The 21,654-nt window shown below is 33.1% G+C and overlaps 3 protein-coding genes across 9 annotated transcripts; 1 reads left to right on the plus strand and 2 right to left on the minus strand.

Annotated features, from left to right (window-relative positions):
* Window positions 1-1,697: 1,697 nt before the first annotated feature.
* LOC115450425 (zinc finger CCHC domain-containing protein 24) lies at window positions 1,698-17,464 on the plus strand. 4 transcript variants are annotated; one of them, XM_037444383.1, is made up of 5 exons: window positions 1,698-1,726; window positions 3,446-3,517; window positions 4,312-4,449; window positions 5,371-5,513; window positions 17,415-17,464. In XM_037444383.1, the coding sequence occupies exons 1-4, from the start codon at window positions 1,713-1,715 to the stop codon at window positions 5,510-5,512; spliced, it is 366 nt and encodes a 121-aa protein (XP_037300280.1). In that variant the 5' UTR covers window positions 1,698-1,712; the 3' UTR covers window position 5,513; window positions 17,415-17,464. The 4 variants fall into 4 exon arrangements, with proteins under 4 accessions (XP_037300280.1, XP_037300279.1, XP_030034298.1 ...); XM_030178438.2 differs by lacking the exons at window positions 1,698-1,726; window positions 17,415-17,464 and adding exons at window positions 1,806-2,021; window positions 2,107-2,247 and having other exon boundaries at window positions 5,371-6,676; XM_037444382.1 differs by lacking the exon at window positions 17,415-17,464 and having other exon boundaries at window positions 5,371-6,676.
* On the minus strand, window positions 6,781-14,061 carry LOC115450423. Its single transcript, XM_030178437.2, has 5 exons — window positions 13,116-14,061; window positions 11,125-13,041; window positions 10,769-10,932; window positions 8,031-8,222; window positions 6,781-7,049 (listed from the first exon to the last, which is right to left on the minus strand). The coding sequence occupies exons 1-5, from the start codon at window positions 13,204-13,206 to the stop codon at window positions 6,807-6,809; spliced, it is 2,607 nt and encodes an 868-aa protein (XP_030034297.1). The 5' UTR covers window positions 13,207-14,061; the 3' UTR covers window positions 6,781-6,806.
* On the minus strand, window positions 16,265-21,645 carry LOC115450422 (protein O-mannosyl-transferase TMTC4). 4 transcript variants are annotated; one of them, XM_037444379.1, is made up of 11 exons: window positions 21,304-21,645; window positions 20,856-21,228; window positions 20,215-20,418; window positions 19,753-19,955; window positions 19,436-19,616; window positions 19,043-19,251; window positions 18,706-18,813; window positions 18,484-18,625; window positions 17,097-17,211; window positions 16,708-16,896; window positions 16,265-16,413 (listed from the first exon to the last, which is right to left on the minus strand). In XM_037444379.1, the coding sequence occupies exons 1-11, from the start codon at window positions 21,519-21,521 to the stop codon at window positions 16,283-16,285; spliced, it is 2,073 nt and encodes a 690-aa protein (XP_037300276.1). In that variant the 5' UTR covers window positions 21,522-21,645; the 3' UTR covers window positions 16,265-16,282. The 4 variants fall into 4 exon arrangements, with proteins under 4 accessions (XP_037300276.1, XP_030034296.2, XP_037300277.1 ...); XM_030178436.2 differs by lacking the exon at window positions 20,856-21,228 and having other exon boundaries at window positions 20,215-20,296; XM_037444380.1 differs by lacking the exon at window positions 20,856-21,228 and having other exon boundaries at window positions 21,304-21,434.
* Between the last annotated feature and the right edge of the window lie 9 nt (window positions 21,646-21,654).

Genomic DNA, 21,654 nt, shown 5'->3' on the forward strand with positions numbered 1-21,654 from the left:
ACGGATATTTATTTGAAAGGGGGCAATAACTGCAGCTGCACCGCTGTATCTACAAGAAAACTTTCATAGAAAATAAAAGAGATATGGAGTCTTATTTCTTACAATATATATGGTGAAAGTTCTTTGCAATTTCTATCTTTAAGTGAATATTTAAAAGTACTCAAATCTCGAATGGCCCCATATCGTCTTTTGATCCTCATAATCAACAGGATCCATTAACATAACAAAGTTTTTAAATAAATTTTGCATTTTCTTGACGACTGTACAGTGTAGGTACATATTTTCCAAAATATTTGTGAATGCAAAGCTTATATATTTAAAAACGATAAACTGTCTTCTAATAAAGTTTTCTGATAGCTAAGGTGGTTAAGGAAGCTGCCCTTGCCGTCTCGAAAATCCACCCTGTATTTTGTACCCAGACAAAATTACACCTTTATAATCTTATACCAATAACTTGTTTCTAAGTTTCTAGTTCTAATACTCTCTGAGTTCCGTAGCAGACCAATAGACGAAGACACGGACGGTAATATCAAATTCAAAACTATACACTAAGGTCAGGTGGGGCAAGTGCGCCGACGGGGTAAGTGCACCTGCCCTAAAAAAATCGAAAACTATTGATGTTATACAATTACCGCAATCTTTTTTTTTCTTTCTATTATATGGCTATAAGCACTGAGTTGCTGTGCTACGCCAATGTCAATAAAGCTAGGGAAACATAATATTACAGAAAGAAAATAGGTTTCGGAATTTGGATTAAGTCAGGAAAGTTGGTTAAGGGAAAATATATTAATATCTACTAAGTAAATAATGATAATATACGTAAATATAATATATTAGGTATATACAAACTATATTTTAATATTATTATGTACAATAAATGAGGAAATAATGCTTACTAATTCATTAAACTGAGTATTAGTGTTAGGGTGGTCTCTATCAACGCCTAATGAATAACATATCACCGGCGAAAGCAGAAGTGATTTAAACCTAACCATAAAAATTGGGAGAGAAACTGATCTATAAGTAGGCGCCTGAAAACTTATAAATTTACGAGAACTTATAACCAGACAAGGAAGTGATTTATCTTTACACGATGAAGACGTTGCAATATATTGAGAAAGAGATTGAAGTTTTGGAAAAAGAGCGTGATTAGAAAATTGCAAAGCTTTAAACAAAAATCTATCTGACAAATACTGTCTTCGCAATTTAAGAGGAGGTTCTACACACTCAACTTCCAGGGCGTTAATTGGACTGGATTTCATCGCACCAGCAATTATTCTAAGAGCTTTGTTCTGAATTAAGTCAAGTTTTTTAAACGCTGCTGAATTAGCCGGTTCCATAGTCTAAAAGACTTCTAATTAATGCATTATATATGAGCCGTAAAGAAAATGGGTGCGCCCCCCACCAAACACCTGAAAGACAACGTAAAACAACAAGACAACACTATGTTGCGAACCCGTAAGTTTTGAGTCTAATAAAACACCAAGAAATTTCACTTCGGTCTTTACCGGAATCATAACATTTTTATATTTTACTTCAATTAATAGCTTCCATTTGCTGCGCTGCGGCGCGGCGGTTCGTTCATCTCCGGTGACGATCTGACTTGCTGTTACACGTGACAAGAGTAAAAAAAAATTACATTTAATTTTAAGCTTTTGCCGCATCCATAAAAGTGACCCTCCTCCCCGCCACATACATACGCCAACCACAGTATGCTATTTCCTAAGTAAGTACTTTTTTATAAGTAATTTCATAATGTATAGCTGGTAACCCGCAATTACCGAGAATGTGGAAGTACCTACTCATAATGTACTTGATCGTAAACAAATGCTTACCTACCTACTTACGATAAGTTATAATCATAGAGTAATTAATGTACTACATAAGGTTATAACTGTTAGTCGTTTATCTACTTCTCGAGTTCCCAAGACTATTCTTGATAATATTACATTAATATTCTATAGTAGTGTTAAGCGGCTTACGTTGGTTTTGTGAAAATGGGATGTTTTTCGTCAAAAAGTGTAAGTTTAAATTGTGAAACGTGTTGTTACACCCTTGGTGTTTAGGTACTTATTTAATATTTTCTTTTTGCTGTTGAAAATATAGAGAACTTCGTCACAAGAATATCGGTATACAAATGAAAAAATACCAAAAGGATTTGATAGAACACATCGTACACCTTTGGAATTACAATTAGTTACATATTATCACGAATCCATAAATTCATCTATTGGTGGACTTTGGCCGGTAAATATCTATGATTGTTTTGTTCAGTAAATAAAGTATTTTATAAGTACTTAAATTCAATTTTATCGGAACTATATACTTACCTTCTTGATGTACTTAAGGTGCGTTGGGGTTAAATCGGACGCTTTTTCGACGTGTTAAATAGTCTTCCCGAATTATTTTTTTACAATAATTCTATAAGAGCTATCATAATGAATCATTAACTTAGCTAAATATTATTAAATATACTAAATGGTGTATATTTTTTCAATCCCTTATATATAACAGTTAATGTTTTATAGGGCTTTAAAAATGTACCATACTTTTAGAAATGTGTGAGAAAGATAGGACCTTCACAGGTATAGTTCGGACTACTATCTAAAATCGTCTATGATACAGGGATTCTAAAATCCATAAAAAGAGCATATTCTGATCTAAATATTCATTTATAAACATTCAAAAAAATTTATAAATTTCGGAAGATATTTTTAGAAGCGAACTTTGTTTTTTTAATAGTTGTAGGCATACGATCATACCCCACATGAGTGATACCGTAGATATTTTTAAAAATATTCGAAGAAATAGTACATACACGTGTAAATAAACAATGAATAAACCAAATCGACCATTCATCTGAGCTAAAAAAAAATACACAATTGGTGAGTTCAGACGTTTTCGTGTATAAATTTTGATAAAAACTTGCAATATTTTACAAGTGCTAGATCGAACGATTTTTATCCGTTCTTTAACGACAAATAATTGTATGGGTAAAGATCGGATCTCAGGGAATATACGTGTTTCGACATATTTGAATAAACAAGTCACAAGATTAATTTCCTTTATGATAGTATATACCTACAAAATTAATTGAAAACAGTAAATACTCAATTAAAATTAGGCACATTCTTGCATGGGGTTAATCCGGATCTGCCAGGGAACGACAAAACACCGACATTCTGTTTGTTAGCACCGTAAACATTATTTACTTGACGGATTCATTCATGTGAACTAGTGGAACGTAGGGTACAAAATGGGGTCGCAGGTAGTCTTGTCCGAAAACAAAAATTATAACACAATTACGAGTTATTTGATTTATACGATGTTATACCTCCTACGATCTTACCCCAACGCGCCTTACTTATTTACCTGTTTATGGTTTTCATCAAACCAAAAAAAAATGTTTATGGTTTTCAATGTTATTATGTAAAGTTTTTTTTAGGGAGACTCTGGAGAAAATCGGCGATACAGCATCAGTCACACAAGTTATCCACCCTTCCGTCATCAGGTTCCGGTAAGCTGTTTATGATTTGTATGCTATTTACTTACCTATGCTTCAGTTTCATGTAAGAACTTAGATATATTATGATTTATAAAGTAAAAAAACTTATGTGTTATTAATATATTTTAAGTTCTTGGATTTTCTCTACACTTCGAGATATTAAGTATAAAAAGTTGATAAAAAAATATACGTTTAATACAATATAGCAGCTGAAGCTTTTAAACAAATACAATAAAAAATAAGTACTTGGGTGCGTAGGTATCTATAGTTTATTAAGTTCTTATCTAATAACGATATCACCTATTGACTACAAGTCGTAAATTCCATACTAACTTAGAATTTTATCATACGTCTTAACAAAAATTCGACCTTTTATATTTACTGTGGCCGTTTTCGCCGCCCCAACCATTACGTACTTACTGCACTCTGCCCTCCTGGCAGCCAGTCTCCAATAATTACCTAAATAAGTACCTTTAATTTGTGTTAAGTTGTCACTGAAGCCCCGCGTACAGCATGAGGCTAACCACCTACACTGTAATTCTTCTCGGAGACAATTATTAAATACATACCTACAGCCACCTACTACATTTAGTAAGTAAATACGTATAAGTACCTACAAGCAAAGCTTGTGAGTTTTAATGTTGATACTCTTCAAGAACTACTGATACTGGTCTGATAATTCTTATAGTACTTACTTAAAATCCTTTTTGATGTTACAATGTATGTAACGTCATTTAAAGGGTATCTATGTAAGAAGTTAAATAAAATAATATAAATAAGTACTTATTAGAATAATTGGTTCACAGACGCCGAAACCGCCAGCTAGGCCCCGCTTTGGCGAATATCGTTGCATTTGTGGACGGACTTGGAGTAGCCGCTTATCATGGCAAGGAAATTATCAGATATGCAAGCGATGCAAGAGATCTGTTCATCCCCATTCACAGGTATTTTTTTTAAGATCAGAGGTATTATAATGTCATCGTTCATTTTTGGAAATAAATTCAGCACATTACTATTAACGTACCTATAGAACGAAAACCTAATAAAATATGTAAGTTAATAATATTTTAACTTGTGCCGCATGTAAGGTAGATATTATTGTCTTATGTCTACGCGAATCTTAGGTATTGAAATAAAGCAACGGAATTTTTGGTTATCTTTTAGAGTGACGTCCTTAGAGAATTATAATATAATGGTGACGTCCGTCGTAAGTAAAAATTATTTACCGAAAAGCCCATAAAGTAGGTAGTTTTATAGCAATATTAAGTAAGTATATAAGTAGTTATTGTAATTTGTTGATAAGTAGGTTTCATGTAATACTTACTTACACTTACTTAAAGTGTAAAAATTATTAACCGTAAAATGTTGTGTGTCGAATGTCATTCAAATCCATTCTACGGTTTTTATTTATTTATTTACTCTGTATTACACACGAAAGTAACATTAAAAAAACAATACGTACAAATGGCGGTCTATTGCTCTACCTAGGCAATATTATCTTCTAGACTACCATGGGATCTATCCCATATCTATGATTTATCATAGATATGAGAAAAGGAGAAAGAAGATGGCAGTCTAGTGAATAGAAAGTTTAAGTTAATAAAAATTAATAATAAATAAAATTATTTTTTCATTTACCTACTAATAAACAATCAAATATACACTTATTTGATACTTAGGTAGTACCTAAGTCAAACAAATCTCAGAACCGGCTATCATTTTGTTAAAGATTTGTTTGTCCGCCTTAGGTAGCCAGCTAGTATTTTATCAGTCCATAGCCTAATAAATTTGAATCTACTCTTGTATGAGGCGATAACGTAAGTGACGAAATATAATACGTATTAATATAGCAATGTTATTTTCAGAGAGAATTGCTTCCTTCTGACATTACTAACGACAAAGAAAAATGCGAACAACATCCTAAAGAATTGTGTCAAAAATGTAAACAACTTGGCTCTTACTGCGGAAAACGGCAAAATGTCAAGCCACGTTATCAAGCACGTCTAAGGTAAAATGTATCTACCTTATAACTACAGGCACAATACAACGTGAAAATACTGTAAGATGTATCTATATGGCCAGGCCATAATATAAGTAATTATTATAATCACCTATTATAACGTTTTAGGCACGCTAATTGGAATGAGCGTTCGATTTATAACATACTGATTGTATGTAAGTACCTATGCGTACCTATACCTAACGTTTGTTACCTTAATCACTAACTTGAGCTTTCATGCAACTTCTTTACAAATAATATCATACCTACTTATATATCACAATGATAATTGATAGGTGTCCACTACACGATCAATCTGGCTCAAATACTTTCTTTGGTTATTGATAACCGCCGATGGATAGTTTAATCTGCGATTGGATAATTATTAACAAGATAAAAAATATCTAGGTAGGCACGTATTTGGTATTTTTATTCGGTAAATTCGAATTAGACCCTAATTTCCGGTAACCATTTTTATTTATTACATATACACCTTTACTCTAGGCTACACCCTCAGTTTTCTTCTATTTCGTTTCTTTATTGTCAAAGCTATAACTACAATGACCTACAAAAGCCACTGATAATTTATCTCTATTAGTTTAGTATGCGTGTTTTCAGATTAAATCCTTGAGGAAATTAACAGAAACCACTTGAATTTTTTAAATTGCGTCCATCAATTCGTCAATCCATGTTTGTAAAACCAAGGGCGTAGAGAATGAATTGAGCAATACCAAACCGAAACTGACCGCTCAGTAGTTAGCGACAAGATTATTGAGCAACTAATACAGACTATTTTCTCTAGGTCTAGACAGGGCGCATGTGCAGAGCTCATCTGCTTTTGAAAGCCATATATGGAACTGTAACATAATTCTAGAACAAAACTATTACTGATTGCACATTCGCTTTAGCTCCTGGCATTTCTGTAAATATTCACATCAGCAGCTTTAACTAAATAGACACGTATAATCCATAATTATCTATGTCTATGGATAAAACCTGAATCCAGATCTACGCATTGATAACAGATTGAACTTGTAATGATCAGCTACTTACAAAAAAAATTATGTACTTACCAGTTATTTGTTTTACTGCAGGAAGTGGTCTATTAGGCGGTTTGTAACATAAATGTAAACATAACTATAATTATCAAATTAAAACAATTTACTAATTAACAATGTACTTTAATTTTTATTAATACTTTATCTGCAAGACATTTTACCCGTAATGTATCTACATATTATTTCAGCTGACCTAAAATATAAATGACACAAATATCTTGTATGGAAGTGATTTATTCACTTATTACACAGCAGTACGGACAAATATCTTGTCCAATAAATTAATAAGATTTTTCTGCCTTAAATGGTTACAAGAGTTAAGATCCAATGTGTAGTCGTTCCTCCTCGCAGCTAAATATGAGAACAAAGGCAGCAGTAATGTTTCAATATCTTCATTTTTGCCTTTTTTAACTACTGGTAGTGCGGCGATTTTCGTGACGACGGCTAACACGTGACTATTTGTCAAGGGTTCTTTAAAGAATTTATACTGAAATAAAAAAAATTGGTTGTATAATTACTCTCAATGCCATAGACAGATATTTTATTTTGTAATCTACATTTCTGGATGATCTAAGACTAAGTACGATTATCAACTTGAATGCAAATCTTTCGAGCATTAAATTCCTCCAAATGGTATTTAATAAATTCACACACGCCGTTCCTCATCTGACTGAACCCAAGACCTCCTATACTTATCAGACTATAAACGCACAGTTAGTTATACATTATACATATTATGTACTGTAAAACTTGTAGTTTAATATTAATGTCATTAGAAAATATCATATTCGGAATATTCTTCTTAGTTGCACGATCTCTGAAATGAATCCAATTTCTTATAGAGCACATTAAAAGTTCGCTGCCATTTCACAAACAGAGCGCCTAGTTCAAAGTATCGCACGAGAGTTGAAGTCTCGCCAGACAGACAGCGTGGCTATCTGACAGTCAAGTCGAGTATCGATTCCGACTTCCGTTCTCCTGGCGTGCGAATTACTATGATGATGTACAAAAGATGTCACACAGAAACTGTCACATGTCGCTTGGCAATCAATATGCGACGTGATAACACAGCCAACCGTGTCTGTCGTGGGAGGCAATTACGAATTATGGCTTAATAAGTAAGTATAAACAAAAATGGGTGTTATCCACCGTAGTTTTTATATATTACTTTACAAAGAAATATAAACAAAAGTACACTTCAAGCGATGGCAATATCGCTGTTACCTCTAATATTGTAGCTGTTTGTCGGCGGCGATGTTCGCTTATACGTGCGTATACATATGTACATGTATTTATGAAAAATATTTGCGCCTTTCGGCCAAAGCTATATCGACTTTGTGTTCTTTGCGTACTTACAAAGTTCAAGTTCCTTTGTTCAAATTATGCAAATATTCACTTAAATACGGTAAGTAAGTATACATCCTATATAAAAAAGAAGGTTTAAAAATAGTAAGTAATTTATATTTACCCTGATGATATAAATAAAATTTCTGCAACAATACAGTAGACACAGCCATGTGTTGTAAGTGCTATTTGTGCTCTCTGCAACGGATATTGCTAAGATTGCTTCATGGAATACTGTCAGTTTATCCAAGTCTTCTAATACTGATAAGCTGTCCCATATTTCACACCACTCTTCTTGATTGCAGGAACAAAGTATCTGCCAAAAAGTTTTTTATTTATCCCACCCTTGCTAACACTACGTTTGAATTGGATATTAAAGTCGGAGGACAGTTTTGATAACCGTAGAGATAAAAGAGCACCATTTTTCAATTCAAACAAAATGACCTGGGTGGAATAAGTCGTTATAGGAAAGGATAAAACGAGGATTGAAGTTCAGTTGCATTTTGAAAGTGAAATTTGAATAACGTATGATGCCTTTGTATCGCAGGTCAATATAAAATTACCCGTCAGTGTCAGAATACTATAATATACAGGATGTTTCACGTCTCTGCCACATGCAGGGAGAATATCTTAAATAATGTATATTAATAGAAAATATTGTTGAAAGAACACATCATTTGATTCTAAAAATAATTTAATCTCCATTTGATTATTTTTGAATCATTGCCTGTCTGAAGCAAATAGTAAATTTAAAAAAAGCTGGTCCGTCAATTTACGATACCAATCTAAGGTTTTGTGACTTCAAAATTGACAAAAGGCAAACGGCATATTATGACGATTTGCTTAAATTGCAGGCGCGGTAAACCAGTTTCGAAAAAATATTTATAAAAAAAGTACGTTTGATACTACTATAGAACCCATAGTGGAATTATTACATCAAATTTTATTGGAAGCTGAGCCACTTTATTTCGGGAGTTAGTTAAAATTTGGATTCGTGTATTTTAATTTTGAAGTGCCACAAATAATATTGCGTTTGTACAACCCTCGCCTTCTTCAGTATGCCGCATTAGCCCTCAAAAAATATTTCGCATATAAAACGCGGCAAGACTATATTTTGAGGATTCTTATACTAATAAGGCAAACAATCTGTGTTTGCCTAATTACATATAATATCAGCCCTGTATTATACACTGTCCCACTGTTGGGCACAGGCCTCCTCTACTACTGAGAGGGATTAGGCCTTAGTCCACCACGCTGGCCTAGTGCGGGTTGGTAGACTTCACACACGCTCGAAAATTCCTAATAGCGAAGTTCTCAGGTATGCAGGTTTCCTCACGATGTTTTCCTTCACCGTTAGAGCAAGCGAGCAAGCACAGAAAAACTTCACGGCGCGTTACACTGTAAGGTTTCATCCAAATCCGTTCAGTAATTTTTCGAGAAAGACGAACAAACAAACATACATACATATTCATCCCCACAAACGTTCGCATTTATCTATACTATTATATAAAGCTGAAGTTTGTTTGTTTGTTTGTTTGAACGCGCTAATTTCAGGAACTACCGGTCCAAACTGAAAAATTATTTTTGCGTTAGATAGCCCTTTGTTCGTGGAGTGCTATAGGCTATATATCATCACGCTATACCCAATAGGAGCGGAGCAGTAATGGCTAATCTCAGGAACTACCGGTCCAAACTGAAAATTTCTTTTTGCGTTGGATAGCCCTTTGTTCGTGGAGTGCTATAGGCTATATATCATCACGCTATACCCAATAGGAGCGGAGCAGTAATGGCTAATCTCAAGAACTACCGATTCGAACTGAAAAATTCTTTTTGTGTTGAAAAGCCCTTTGTTTGTGGAGTGCTCTAAGTTATATATCATCACGCTATGACCAATAGGAGCGGAACAGTAATGGCTAATCTCAGGAAGTACCAGTTTGAACTGAAAAATTCTTTTTGTGTTGGATAGCCCTTTATTTGTGGAGTGATATAGACTATATATTATCACGCTATGACCAATAGGAGCGGAGCAGTAATGGCTTATCTCAGGAACAACCGGTTTGAACTGAAAAAATATTTTTGTGTTGGATAGCCCTTTGTTCCTGGAGTGCTATAGGCTATATATCATCACGCTATGACCAATAGGAGCGTAGGAGTAATGAAACATGTTGCAAAAACGGGGAAAATTTATTAATTAGTTTTTAGAGCATCCGTTGCGTGCGCTGCGTAAACGGTTAAAGTAATTCAACAATAATGTATGACGGGATTATTCATCTTAAAAAGTTCTACAAAAATATATTATAAATCAAAGTCCCCCCTGCATCTGTCTGCCTAAACGTGTTAAACTCAAAAACTACCCAACGTATTAAGATGACATTTGGTATGGAGACAGTTTGAGACCCTGGGAAGAACATAGGCTCCCAGGAAATTATACAGCGTGACTTTTATAACGGAAAACTTTAGCCCGAAAAACTTTATAACGCGGGCGGAGCCGCGGGCAAAAGCTAGTATTATATAAACCTGCATAGAGTTAAAAATAACAAAATGTTTATGAAATATGGATAAACCAATGTAAGGTATAAAAAAACTATGCCGAAATAAGCCCCTCTGACCTTATGTCGAACAATGAGAGAATAACGCGAACGTTAAACATGGAAATGTAACTATTTCTTTTGCAGTTTTTAATATTATAATTTTCTGCCAACATTTTGAAGAAGTTTAAAGAAAGTATTCCGTTTTGTTTAGACATAAAATGTATATTACCTAAAAAAAAATTCACAGTTACCAGCGTTGCCACGCCAACAGCCGGCCTGACGTACCACATTAGATGTTTCACATCAATAATTTAGTTTGCATTACACATACCTGTGTTAAACATATTGTTATCTGTTCCATGTTGATTGTAATATTGTTCCCAGTGATAATTTCCAAAAAATTATTACCTGGCGGATTCCACAAATGTCTATAATAATACATATTTAATGGCTGTGATTTCTTCAGTTTATTTCTTAGCCACATACCTTCATTATCTGTAAATAAAATTAATTTCATATTTTACAAGTATAGAATATAACTATTATAATTACACAGGCTGTGTAATTGTTGTAAAGGCCTGTTTAGTTTCTGATGTCTCTAGTAGTGTATTGTTGAATATATTCAATTAAACAAATTATATCAAAATGTTTAATGCCAATCAGTAATTGTAACAAGAACATATTTACCAGGTACGATGTTGTTGTAGGTATCAATCAGTGATTTCTGTAAGGTGATTGTATTTTGTAAAGCAATTGGTGAATGTGCAGTAAATGTGTGTATCTTCCAGCGAACAACATCTAATACTTGAGCAAGCATGGCCAGTATTGGAGCTCTATACTGCATGAGTTCTCCAAGATTATAAGCTGCACTGAGTAGCTTTATTTGAATGTTTAAACTGTTAATATTCTTATTTAAAAGGGCTTTATGCATATTTGGCATGATAAGCAAAAGGAGTAACTTTGATCCTGGGATGATATCAATATCTTTCAAACCACATATAAATTTAATCAGGTTGTTTTGTTTAACATCTGTTGCCAAATCAAGTTCAAAAATTGATTGTGTAACTTTTATAATGCAAGGTTCCATTTCAGTCTCATAATAGTGATTTGAATATTTCTCAAGTAATTTCACAACTTTTAACATGATGTCTGTTTGTTGTGGATTTTCAAGAGCCAAATTAAAGAGTTTAGAGTAAACTTGTCTCGGACTTTGAAGAAACAATGTTAAGACATCAGAGAGGTCTGCATCTGGTTGAATTACAAGTTTGTTGAATCTTTCAATCAGCATTTGGTTGAATTCTGTTGATGTTTGCATGTCATAAAAACAGTTCTTGCTAAATTGTTTATCAAGTAGTTCATATTTTACTGTGACATTGCACCTCTGAAACACTTTGACAGCCAACAGTTCTGTGTAATCTTTATTTTCTGAGCTACCTTTCAAAACTTCATATAATTTATGACATTCCTCTTCATTATAAATTTCTAGATTTGAATTTATGATATCCAGTAATTCAATGTGGTTGCACAGCTGGTCTCTATTAATTAATGCTTGGAGCCATAATTTGTATTCCTCATTATTATTATTGTTTATTTTATCTTTAATAGTTGCAACATCAGTAGAATTGATCAAGTCTTTTATATCAGCAGGTTTTCTAGCTATTTGTTGGATCATACTGACTAAAGGATTCTCACAAACGCTTTCAATGTTCAACAGTTTCATCCGCAGCTTATGGCACAGTTCTCCTATTGATTGCTGCATAGTTTTACCATTCTCTTCAAATTCGCTCCAGGCACAAAAAATATCAACACTAACATCCATCACAAGTTGCTTGCATGCATCCAGCATTATTTCATTACATTCATTCAAGAGATCTAATATTTCTTTAGAGGCGTCACTCACATTATAAACTGTAATATCTTCTTTGATAGTTCCTTGAGGATATGTCAGCTGGTACAAATCATCAATAGTGTTTGATTTATTTCCATGTTTACTAGTGAAGTGGCTTAAACATTCATAAACAAACAGAAGTGCAGAAGTAAGACATCTACCTTTATATTCATATAAATCATTTTTTCGAAGGGTACTTAATTTTTCACTGTTTGGGGGATCAGTAAAATATTTGACACTTTGTTGAAAATTGCTGCTGGCAATAGTCAAATTCTTTGAATAATTTTCTCCAAAATTAAATAAGTGTAGTCTACAAATGAGAGTATAGGAAGCTACTGATATTTTCTGCAATTGATCTAAACAATTTGTTGGAGAGAAATATTTAAAATGGTCAAGGAAAGCCGCCGCGACCTCCATACCGAGTGGCGGATAACTAAACGCAATAACCTCATACAGAAATTGCTCCATATGTAAGTTATAGATGAATTCGCACATTAGTAACTTGGGTATTGTAGGAATGGTCCAAATCACCAAATCTATTTCTTCTTTATTAACCAACTCGTCTAATATTTGTAAATTCGCGTTTAAAATGATGTACAAAGAAAATTTTCGCATTTGTGGTATCATTTTTTCTATTAGACCCTCATCAATAAATTTTCTGTCATGTAAAAATTTCAATATATTCTTAATAATAAAGGTAATTTTTTCTTCATTTCCTGAAATAAATTGGAAAGTTATAATTGATTTTATAGACATAAACAATGTAGCTAAATAATTCAAAAATACTTACCTCCTTTCTCAGTGAGTTTCGAAAACGGGTAAACATTATCAGCCGATAAAATTACACCTTGAAATGCTGATAATTCTGGTGTGAAATCCATTTTTAAAAAGTAATAATTTTAAAACTTTAATTATTATACCGGCAGAATACGATTTTAGTAAACAAAAATCTCATTTTGTAACTGTCGAGTGACACTGACAAATAGTGACAAGCAGTGTTCGGGTTTCCACTTACGATTGTGGTTTCACCTAGATTTTTATAAGAATTATACCTGATAAATCTATAAAGCTGAGGAATTTGTTTGATCACACTAATATCAGAAGCTACTAAATAAACGTTTTATATCGTCTAAAAATGGTATTTGTGATTTTAATAGAACAATCAACAAGTTAAAAATTATAAATCGCCTGCATTTACTTCGAAATATTTGAGCTATGAAATAAAGTACCTAATAAATTGAGCGGTGAAAAAAAAAATAAGATAGCTTTTATGTTTAATTATACTCCAATTGGGTTTTCATTTGTGCAATTTATGCTTTTCATAAGAAAAAAAACATAAACCCATTGCATCTCTCTCATTTGCATATATATTATAATTCTCTTTGTCTCAGTGTCTGCGTCCTTCAAAGAACGAAATTGTAAAATAAAATTAAAAACAACCATAAAGCTTTAAAATTAAACGATTATTTCAATAGGTTCGCTTTTAATGCGTCACAAAAGTCGTCGTCATCAAAATAGTCGCGTCATACACTAACAAAATTGCACATAAAAACAGCGCACTATTTACTATAGTCACAGCCCTAGCGGCTCGCATTGAAACGACACGAGTGGGCCCGAGTGTGCCCGAATGAGTCCGAGCGTCGACCGCCCCGTCGCAATGACAGTCGAATAAAATGCATTTATTAGTAAAAAAAATAAGTTAAATAGTGTATACTTAATAATAACGTATGAAATGAAACGTTTTTTTATTCACAGTTGGAGTATAATTTGTACATCGTCTATAAACACAGGAAGGCATTTTATTTATAAAAATAGAAAAGTTAGTAAGCCGACTAACCGCGACAGTGGTTGGAGGTTGACTAAGTGTATGTCGGGCAATTACCTTACTTTCGTCTTGCCAGTATTAAGCTCGGACAACGTATCTATGTAATAAAAACATCTTAGATTGCTATAGCTTGGTTAAGGAAATTAAAAAATCCGCCGACTTCAGTGAACGATCCGAATCTCAGATACCAATACATCTAATTCTCTTTGTACCAATAGTTTTTTTGTTTGATTATAATGAAAAAAGGATATTTTGACATGGTTTCAAATGATTAACTCTTAAAGACAGTTGTCTATTCGTCGCAAAAGAAATATGTTTGTTCAGCGATATGTTTTAACCCCATCGTGTGATTTTCCGTTGCGTGCGCTGCGTAAACGGTTAGTTATGCAACAATGATATACGACGGGATTGTTCCTCTTAAAAAGTTCTAAAAAATATATTATAAAACAAAGTCCCCCGCTGCACCTGTCTGCCTGAACGTGTTAAACTCAAAAACTACCCAACGTATTAAGATAAAATTTGGTATGGAGACAGTTTGAGATCGTGGGAAGAACTTAGGCTCCCGGAAAACTACTACTTTTATAACGGAAAACTTTACCCTGAAAAACTTTATAACGCGGGCAAAAGCTTGTCATATTATATTAGTGAGCTACATTATTGCGGCTGCGCGCCGGCAGCCCGTGACAATATGAAGAAGAGGAGGCGTGTTGCTATAAAAACAAACAAACAAATGTTACCATAAATAAATATAAATGTACCCATTCAACAATGTCATATTTATATATGTTTAAAAAATGTTGTTTTTTGACCTTGATCTTCGAAAGTGCAGCAGGGGACTCTTCAAAGTAAAAGAGGATAACAACAAAGATAAAGCGAACGAAAGACTTATTGTAAGCGGCCCGCATCCAGCGACTTGCGACTTTTAATCACGTAGAGAAATAACAAGCATAGTCCTTCCCATAGCTCGCTGAGCAACTGTGAGTTTTGAGTATGTCATTACTGGTAACACATTGATTGAAGTTTTGAATATGTCTTCAGACACTGAGGTATATTGGACGAGAAGGCCTTGTGCAATTTTCCGAACGATGCGCAACCGAGCTGGATTCGACGATTAAACCTGTCTCTGGAAGTTGAGCTGCTTAGCTGAATTACTTGTCAAAAACCATTACTATCCAAAAAATAATTGAACTTTGTTTAAAATGGGTTAATAAGAAATGATTACTACACGAGTATAATCTTTCCAATTCGTGTTTTTATGTTTATACAACATTTTTTTAGAATCGGTACCTAATGAAATTAAATGCACTGCGCCCGTGTGCAGCGCACACCCTGCACAATATTTAAAGCCGCCTCCGGCTAAGAGATAAGTTTGATACCCCATTTAAAAAAATATTTTGTGTGCGTATAAACATAAAAACACCAATTACCAATGACATTTTACAAATAGACGCGTCATACACTAACAAAATTGCACATAAAAACAGCGGAGTATTTACTATAGTCACAGCCCTAGCGGCTCGCATCGATACGGCCCGAGCGAGCCCGAGTGGTTCCGAATGAGCCCGAGCGACGGCCGCCCCGTCGCCATGACAGTCGAATGAAATGCATTTATTAGTTTAAAAAATAAGTTAAATAGTGTATACTTATAACTAACGTATGAAATGAAACGGTTTTTCATTCACAGTTGGAGTATAATTTGTACATCGTCTAAAAACACAGGAAGGCATTTTATTTATAAAAATACAAAAAGTTAGTAAGCCGACTAGTCGCGACAGTGGTTGGAGGTTGACTAAGTAAATGTCAGGCAGTTACCTTACTTTCGTCTTGCCAGTATTGAGCTCGGACAACGTATCTATGTAATAAAAACATCTTAGCCAATTACAATGAAGATTACAATGCTTGTTTATAAATAATTCATGTTATTCTGTAGTTACATACTTTTCAATAATTTTTTAGACTGTATTTAATAGTTAATAGAGTTATTTCTTTTTGTTATTTTGACTGATTTATTTTCGGGATCGGATCAAGGATTTGATACTTAAATCAGCGGCAAGCCCGTTTAATATTTATGGGCTACTTCTTTTGATAATTACCTAGAAACAAAAATCCGCAAAAATGTATCGTACTGAATTTTATTTATTTTTGAATTTTCTTAAACTGTGAAGGTTTCTTTGAGCACTTTTAAAGAATGGGTCTATTTTTAAAGCATTTAAATACATTTCTTCTGCTAACGAATATTTTTTCCATCGATGATACAGCACCCCTAAAATAATATAAAAATTTTATATTGAGAACATGAACATACCTAAGTAATTAAAATGTATGTTATGTACCAAAAGGCATACATTATGTAGTTATAAATATTTAATACTTATACTTATTTCATAAGAGGTTTTAAATAATCACTAGATACTTACTTTATTATAAGAATTTGAATCTACGTCCTACATAGTAGAAACTACATTTAAGTAATATATTAAAAAGAGGATTTTTTTCGTCAAATAAACAAAGAAATAAAGAACAGATACAAATTTATCATTTCCAATTATTTACTTACCAAGATTAGCGTAATGAATTGCTTGTACCTTACTATTAAACAATTTAATTGATTTTTTGAAATATTTTTCGGCTTCCTCATATTCATTTATTTTACCATAAATATTGGCAATCGCAAAATTTACTGAAGGAGATTCTGGCAATTCTGCGAGAGCTTTGGGTATAATTTTTAACGCCTTATTTATTTGACCTGTTAAAAAATAAACAGTTTCTCCACCGATTTTAATCAACGATCCCATTTATTCTTTTTCAATCCATCATGAACATTGATCAATCTAAATAAAGATTTTTTGCCATTCTTTATTAAGATAGGAATCGTTAATCAAATAATTCATTTCGGTCCTTAGCAATAAAAAACTATTTCTTGAGAATTTTGATATAAAGGTTTACCTGTATTATCTAATAGTGCCATTAAATTTGTCCATGCGAGGTCATGCTTTGAGTTGAGATTAATTGCATCAAACCACTTTTCCATAGCAAGAAACGTATTGTTCATTTCCAGGTACTATAAAATAAAAAAATATACCTATTTTTTTTCGGACTGCGATTGAGTATCTTGTAACGGATTTCAGGGCCGAAAATGCGATTAATTGGTTCAGTTTTAATTTTCACTTCTACATAGTAAAAACATATCCAAGGTTAGAGATACCTAATTTTCGGCAAAGGAGTAAAATAAATTTGCTAAGGCAAAGGTATTCTCTATTACAGGGGTGGCCAACCGGTCGATCGCGATCGACTGGTCGATCGCAACATCAAGTCCAGTCGATCGTGGCAAAGCAAAAATATAAATACGTGGAACCGACCGCGCAACATACCTAATCACTAACTGCTGCACGCATCGTCTTGTATCATTTTTTAATCAAAATAATAATAAATTGTGTACTGAACTATGTTGTTTCATTTAAGATTTCAAGATGTATGTAGCTTGGTAGATCGCACAGAGTATCATCAGTGAAAAGTAGATCTTGGGTATTACCAAGTTGGCCACACCTGCTCTATTATATAGCCAAAATGTATTTACAAATGGCCATATTATTCACTCCCGCCATTTTTTCAATTGCATGAATGTGTATGTGTATCATCATCTTATCATTAAGAAATTGAGTCACAAATCCTAAAGTAGATTAGTTTAGGTTGGAACTGTGTACACTATGCGCGAGTCGAGAGAGCGAGACGCGCCAGCAGCCTGCAAGCACCTGAAATAAATATTATACGACCTACTCCTCTTCATACATTTTCAGGATAAAAATGTTGGTTTAGTTTTGTCAAAAGAAAGCACATCGTCCAAACTGAAGAGTAGTGAATTTATAATCAGAGAACGTAATTTTACTAATCGCAACCAATGAAGTTTAACAAATAGACACGTCATACACTAACAAAATGGCACATAAAAACGGCGCACTATTTGCTATAATCACGTACTTGTACATATAATTACAAATTGGCTCGAAGAAGGAATAAAAAGATGCAGCACACATTCGTTAGGAAAAGATATATATATATACATATACATATATATATATATATATATATATATATATATATATACATCGACAGTTACGTAACAACGTTAGAGCCGCACGCTCATTGGCTGTTAAGTCGGGCATTTACCTTACTTTCGTCTTGCCAGTATTGAGCTCGGACAACGTATCTATGTAATTAAAACATCTTAGATCGCAACCACTTTTGTCCTCAAAATCGGGTTACAAGATTCTAAATTTTAACCTGTTTTCCTAACAAAATTAAAAATCAGTTTAAAGCGTAATAATAAGCTTACCAAGTTTCCTAAATTGTAAAGGCAGTCTGGGTATTTTTTTCTGTATGTCAAAGCGGTTTTGTAAGCTATTTCTGACTCATTGTAGCGTTTAGTGTTTGCTAAAACTATTCCCAAATTCATCCAAGCTGCAGGAAAGTCTGGTCTAAAAGAGGATATTATATAAGAATTCTTGTATTTCCAAAGTTAGTAATAAAAATTACTAACATGAACATGGGTACTTACTTATGCTTAATAGCAGCGGTTAGATAAAATTCGGCTTCTTGATATTTCTTCTCATTTTTCAATAAATTTGCTAAATTATTCATAGCTTGATAGTATTCTGGAAATAGCCTGTAATATTTAGAGTATGATTATTATTGTTCTTTTGGTCAATAGGCAGAATATGGGCTGTAGATCGAGAGGTCTTAAGTTCGATTTCCAGATAAAAAAACACTGTGAGAGTTTGTCTAACAATATTTGCTTCAGAGTGATCCTAATATAAGTAACTGAACATTATTTAATTTTCAATCCAATAGATAATACACACACACATAATAATCAAGGTTTTAAAGATTATTACCTGATTGCCTCTTTATATTCTGCTAGAGCCCATTCAGTGTGATGAGAGGCATCAGCAACTTTCGCAACATTATAATGGACTTTTGCATTTAGTGGACACACAGACAAACCACTGATGAATAAAGAGTATTCATTTTGCCAATCCAAAGATCTCTGCCAACTCCTTGTTTCATAAATTAACAAAAGCAATAAAAACATGAACTTTGCAACCTGAAATATCTTTGAATTATTATATTGCAATTTTTTCAATGAGTATAACACATAATCTTATTAATGATAATAGAAAAAGGAAATACTTATTCAATTTAAATGCAATTACATATTATTATTATAGTTAACATATTTTTTACAACTATGCCTAATCTATTATCTCAAATATAATGTTTGAACAAACCTTACATATGAGTTGACTTCTATAGTTAAGCAGTGTGTTAAAACCAATCCCTACGAGGAGACAATAACCTGCAGATGGGATGTACAGTATCCTCTCAGCAATCACAAAACCCACACTGTAAAATATATTGGACGCCGGCGAGAATGGTACTATTATGAGACAAACTGCAAGCATAATAAGTCTGGAAATAATTTCCATTCCTGTTATTAAGGCATTGAAACAAATAGGATTTCTCAAACTTCTTTAACTCCAGTTCATTTGTGTTAATAGTTGCAGAACAAGGTTACTATTACTTCAAATTAGATTGATCTTATTACCTTTTCTTTGGGCCACTATTTCTGAAAATGATGTTGCAAATTATCAACAATACATAAATGTACAACATTAAAATGCAACTGTTTCTGTTATCTAGAACATTCTCAACCAGTGGAATACATCCCATAGACCAGTCATAGCATAACCATTGAGGCCATAGAAACAGAACCCCATTTAAAAAGTATATGTAGTTGTATGTTCTAATCTGAAATACAATAAAAAAGATTTGCATTATTTAAATGAGATATATTCTGTTATTTCTTGCATCAGCATAAAGCTCATTTTTCCTAGCATTTCTAATAGCATGAGTATTGTGTGCTTTATTTAAATAAAGCACATAATACTCATGGTTTTTAGTAATGGCAGCTTTTTTTACTGCTCTAGTGTTGCTTAATTAGAATTGTAATAGGTTTGTATGCTACAATCAAAATTTAAGCAGAACAAAGAGTTCACAGACTACTTACTCTTGTAAAAAAATTCTCAGCAAAAGCAGCTGGATTGTCAATAGCTTTGAATACTGGTTTGGTTCCACCCATAACTGTCCACCTTCCATATAACAAAAGCATAATAGATAATAATGTAATTACAATTCTTATTATTGTGCTTGCTTTTCTTTTGTTTGTATTATATATGTTGGTATTTAATATGTCAAATATCAAACAAAAGCCCTATAAACATAAATGTATACATTAAACCCCTTATTCATAGACGTTTTTTATCGAACAATCGAGTAAGACTGTGATAACAAGTCTGTTTCTCAGTGCTGACGGCATGGCAGTCTTCGCAGTGCGTAGACGTAGGGCCGTTGTGATTGGCTAATATTGAAATACAACAATAATAACCAATCACAACGGCCCTATGTCTATTTCTCAGTGCCGTTGGGCACTGAGAAACAGGCTTGTTATCACAGCTTTACTCCGTCTTTAGATAAAAAATGTTTATGAATAAGGGGGTAATTATCAGACTACAAACATTTATAATTTTACAACAAATATATTTGCAGGAATTCCAAGCAAGAGGTATGCAAAATGTACATGCGAATGTACGGTCAGCATCATATTTATTGATTGCCACTACTGACAAAGTATGAAAAATAAATACTAACCAAAACTGTTATACCATTTTCTTTGCACAACATTGAAATTCCTGACATAATTACTGAACACATTAAGTAGATATAACATATCCAGCTTGAATTTGACATAGCTTTATTGTACAATAGGAATGTAAGAAAAAATGTGTTAGCAGCAAGTACATCAGCTCTGCCTACAATCCCACTCACAGCCTCAACATGGACTGGATGAACAGCAAATATTAAAGCCGACGTATATGCGATATCAACGTTTGAGCTTTTGATTTTAGAACAAATATGACGAAAACTGGCCCACACAAGCAAGCAGCAGGATATGTGTAACAACATATTCGTAATTTTGAAATGTATAACTGACAATTGTCTTCCATTGAGAAAATAGTTTAATCTGAAAATTATGTTTCTAGTTAGAAGTCACGAATAAACACAAAGATGTAATGAAAATTCCACAAAGAATATTTACCTGAACGTAAGTATAGTTAGCGGTCTATAAGATTTATGACTGAGATTGCTTTTTATATTCATGCCCCAAAAATCATTGTAAAAAGGGTCAAACCACGATTCGGAAATCACATCTTTGTTTTTAACAATTGCTTCAGAATCATCAAAAACGAAATCGCCGTCCAAACTAACTAAATAAGGCAGACTTGATATCAACACAATACTCATTGGTTTATACATCTTTCAGAGATTATATATTATGGTTGTAATATTATACAATATCAATATATAACCATTTTATGTGATGAATTTATTTTTAAAATGTTTACATTTTAACTTTGATGCCGTAGGCCCGTAACTATTTTTTTTTTTA

This window comes from Manduca sexta, chromosome 28 (assembly GCF_014839805.1).
Source record: "Manduca sexta isolate Smith_Timp_Sample1 chromosome 28, JHU_Msex_v1.0, whole genome shotgun sequence".
NCBI lineage: Eukaryota > Metazoa > Arthropoda > Insecta > Lepidoptera > Sphingidae > Manduca > Manduca sexta.

What these genes read in the sequence shown, in the direction of transcription:
- LOC115450425 (XM_030178438.2), top strand. Translation starts at nt 1,998, where the DNA reads ATGGGATGTTTTTCGTCAAAAAGT. An exon ending in CTATTGGTGGACTTTGGCCG is followed by an intron (nt 2,248 to 3,445) that starts GTAAATATCTAT and finishes AGTTTTTTTTAG; the next exon opens with GGAGACTCTGGAGAAAATCG. An exon ending in CTGTTCATCCCCATTCACAG is followed by an intron (nt 4,450 to 5,370) that starts GTATTTTTTTTA and finishes TGTTATTTTCAG; the next exon opens with AGAGAATTGCTTCCTTCTGA.
- LOC115450423 (XM_030178437.2), bottom strand. Translation starts at nt 13,206, where the DNA reads ATGGATTTCACACCAGAATTATCAGCATTTCAAGGTGTAATTTTATCG. An exon ending in GAAACTCACTGAGAAAGGAG is followed by an intron (nt 13,042 to 13,115) that starts GTAAGTATTTTT and finishes AATTTATTTCAG; the next exon opens with GAAATGAAGAAAAAATTACC. An exon ending in CTACAACAACATCGTACCTG is followed by an intron (nt 10,933 to 11,124) that starts GTAAATATGTTC and finishes TTTTATTTACAG; the next exon opens with ATAATGAAGGTATGTGGCTA.
- LOC115450422 (XM_037444379.1), bottom strand. Translation starts at nt 21,521, where the DNA reads ATGTATAAACCAATGAGTATTGTGTTGATATCAAGTCTGCCTTATTTA. An exon ending in CTAACTATACTTACGTTCAG is followed by an intron (nt 21,229 to 21,303) that starts GTAAATATTCTT and finishes CATAATTTTCAG; the next exon opens with ATTAAACTATTTTCTCAATG. An exon ending in GAAGTCAACTCATATGTAAG is followed by an intron (nt 19,252 to 19,435) that starts GTTTGTTCAAAC and finishes AAGATATTTCAG; the next exon opens with GTTGCAAAGTTCATGTTTTT.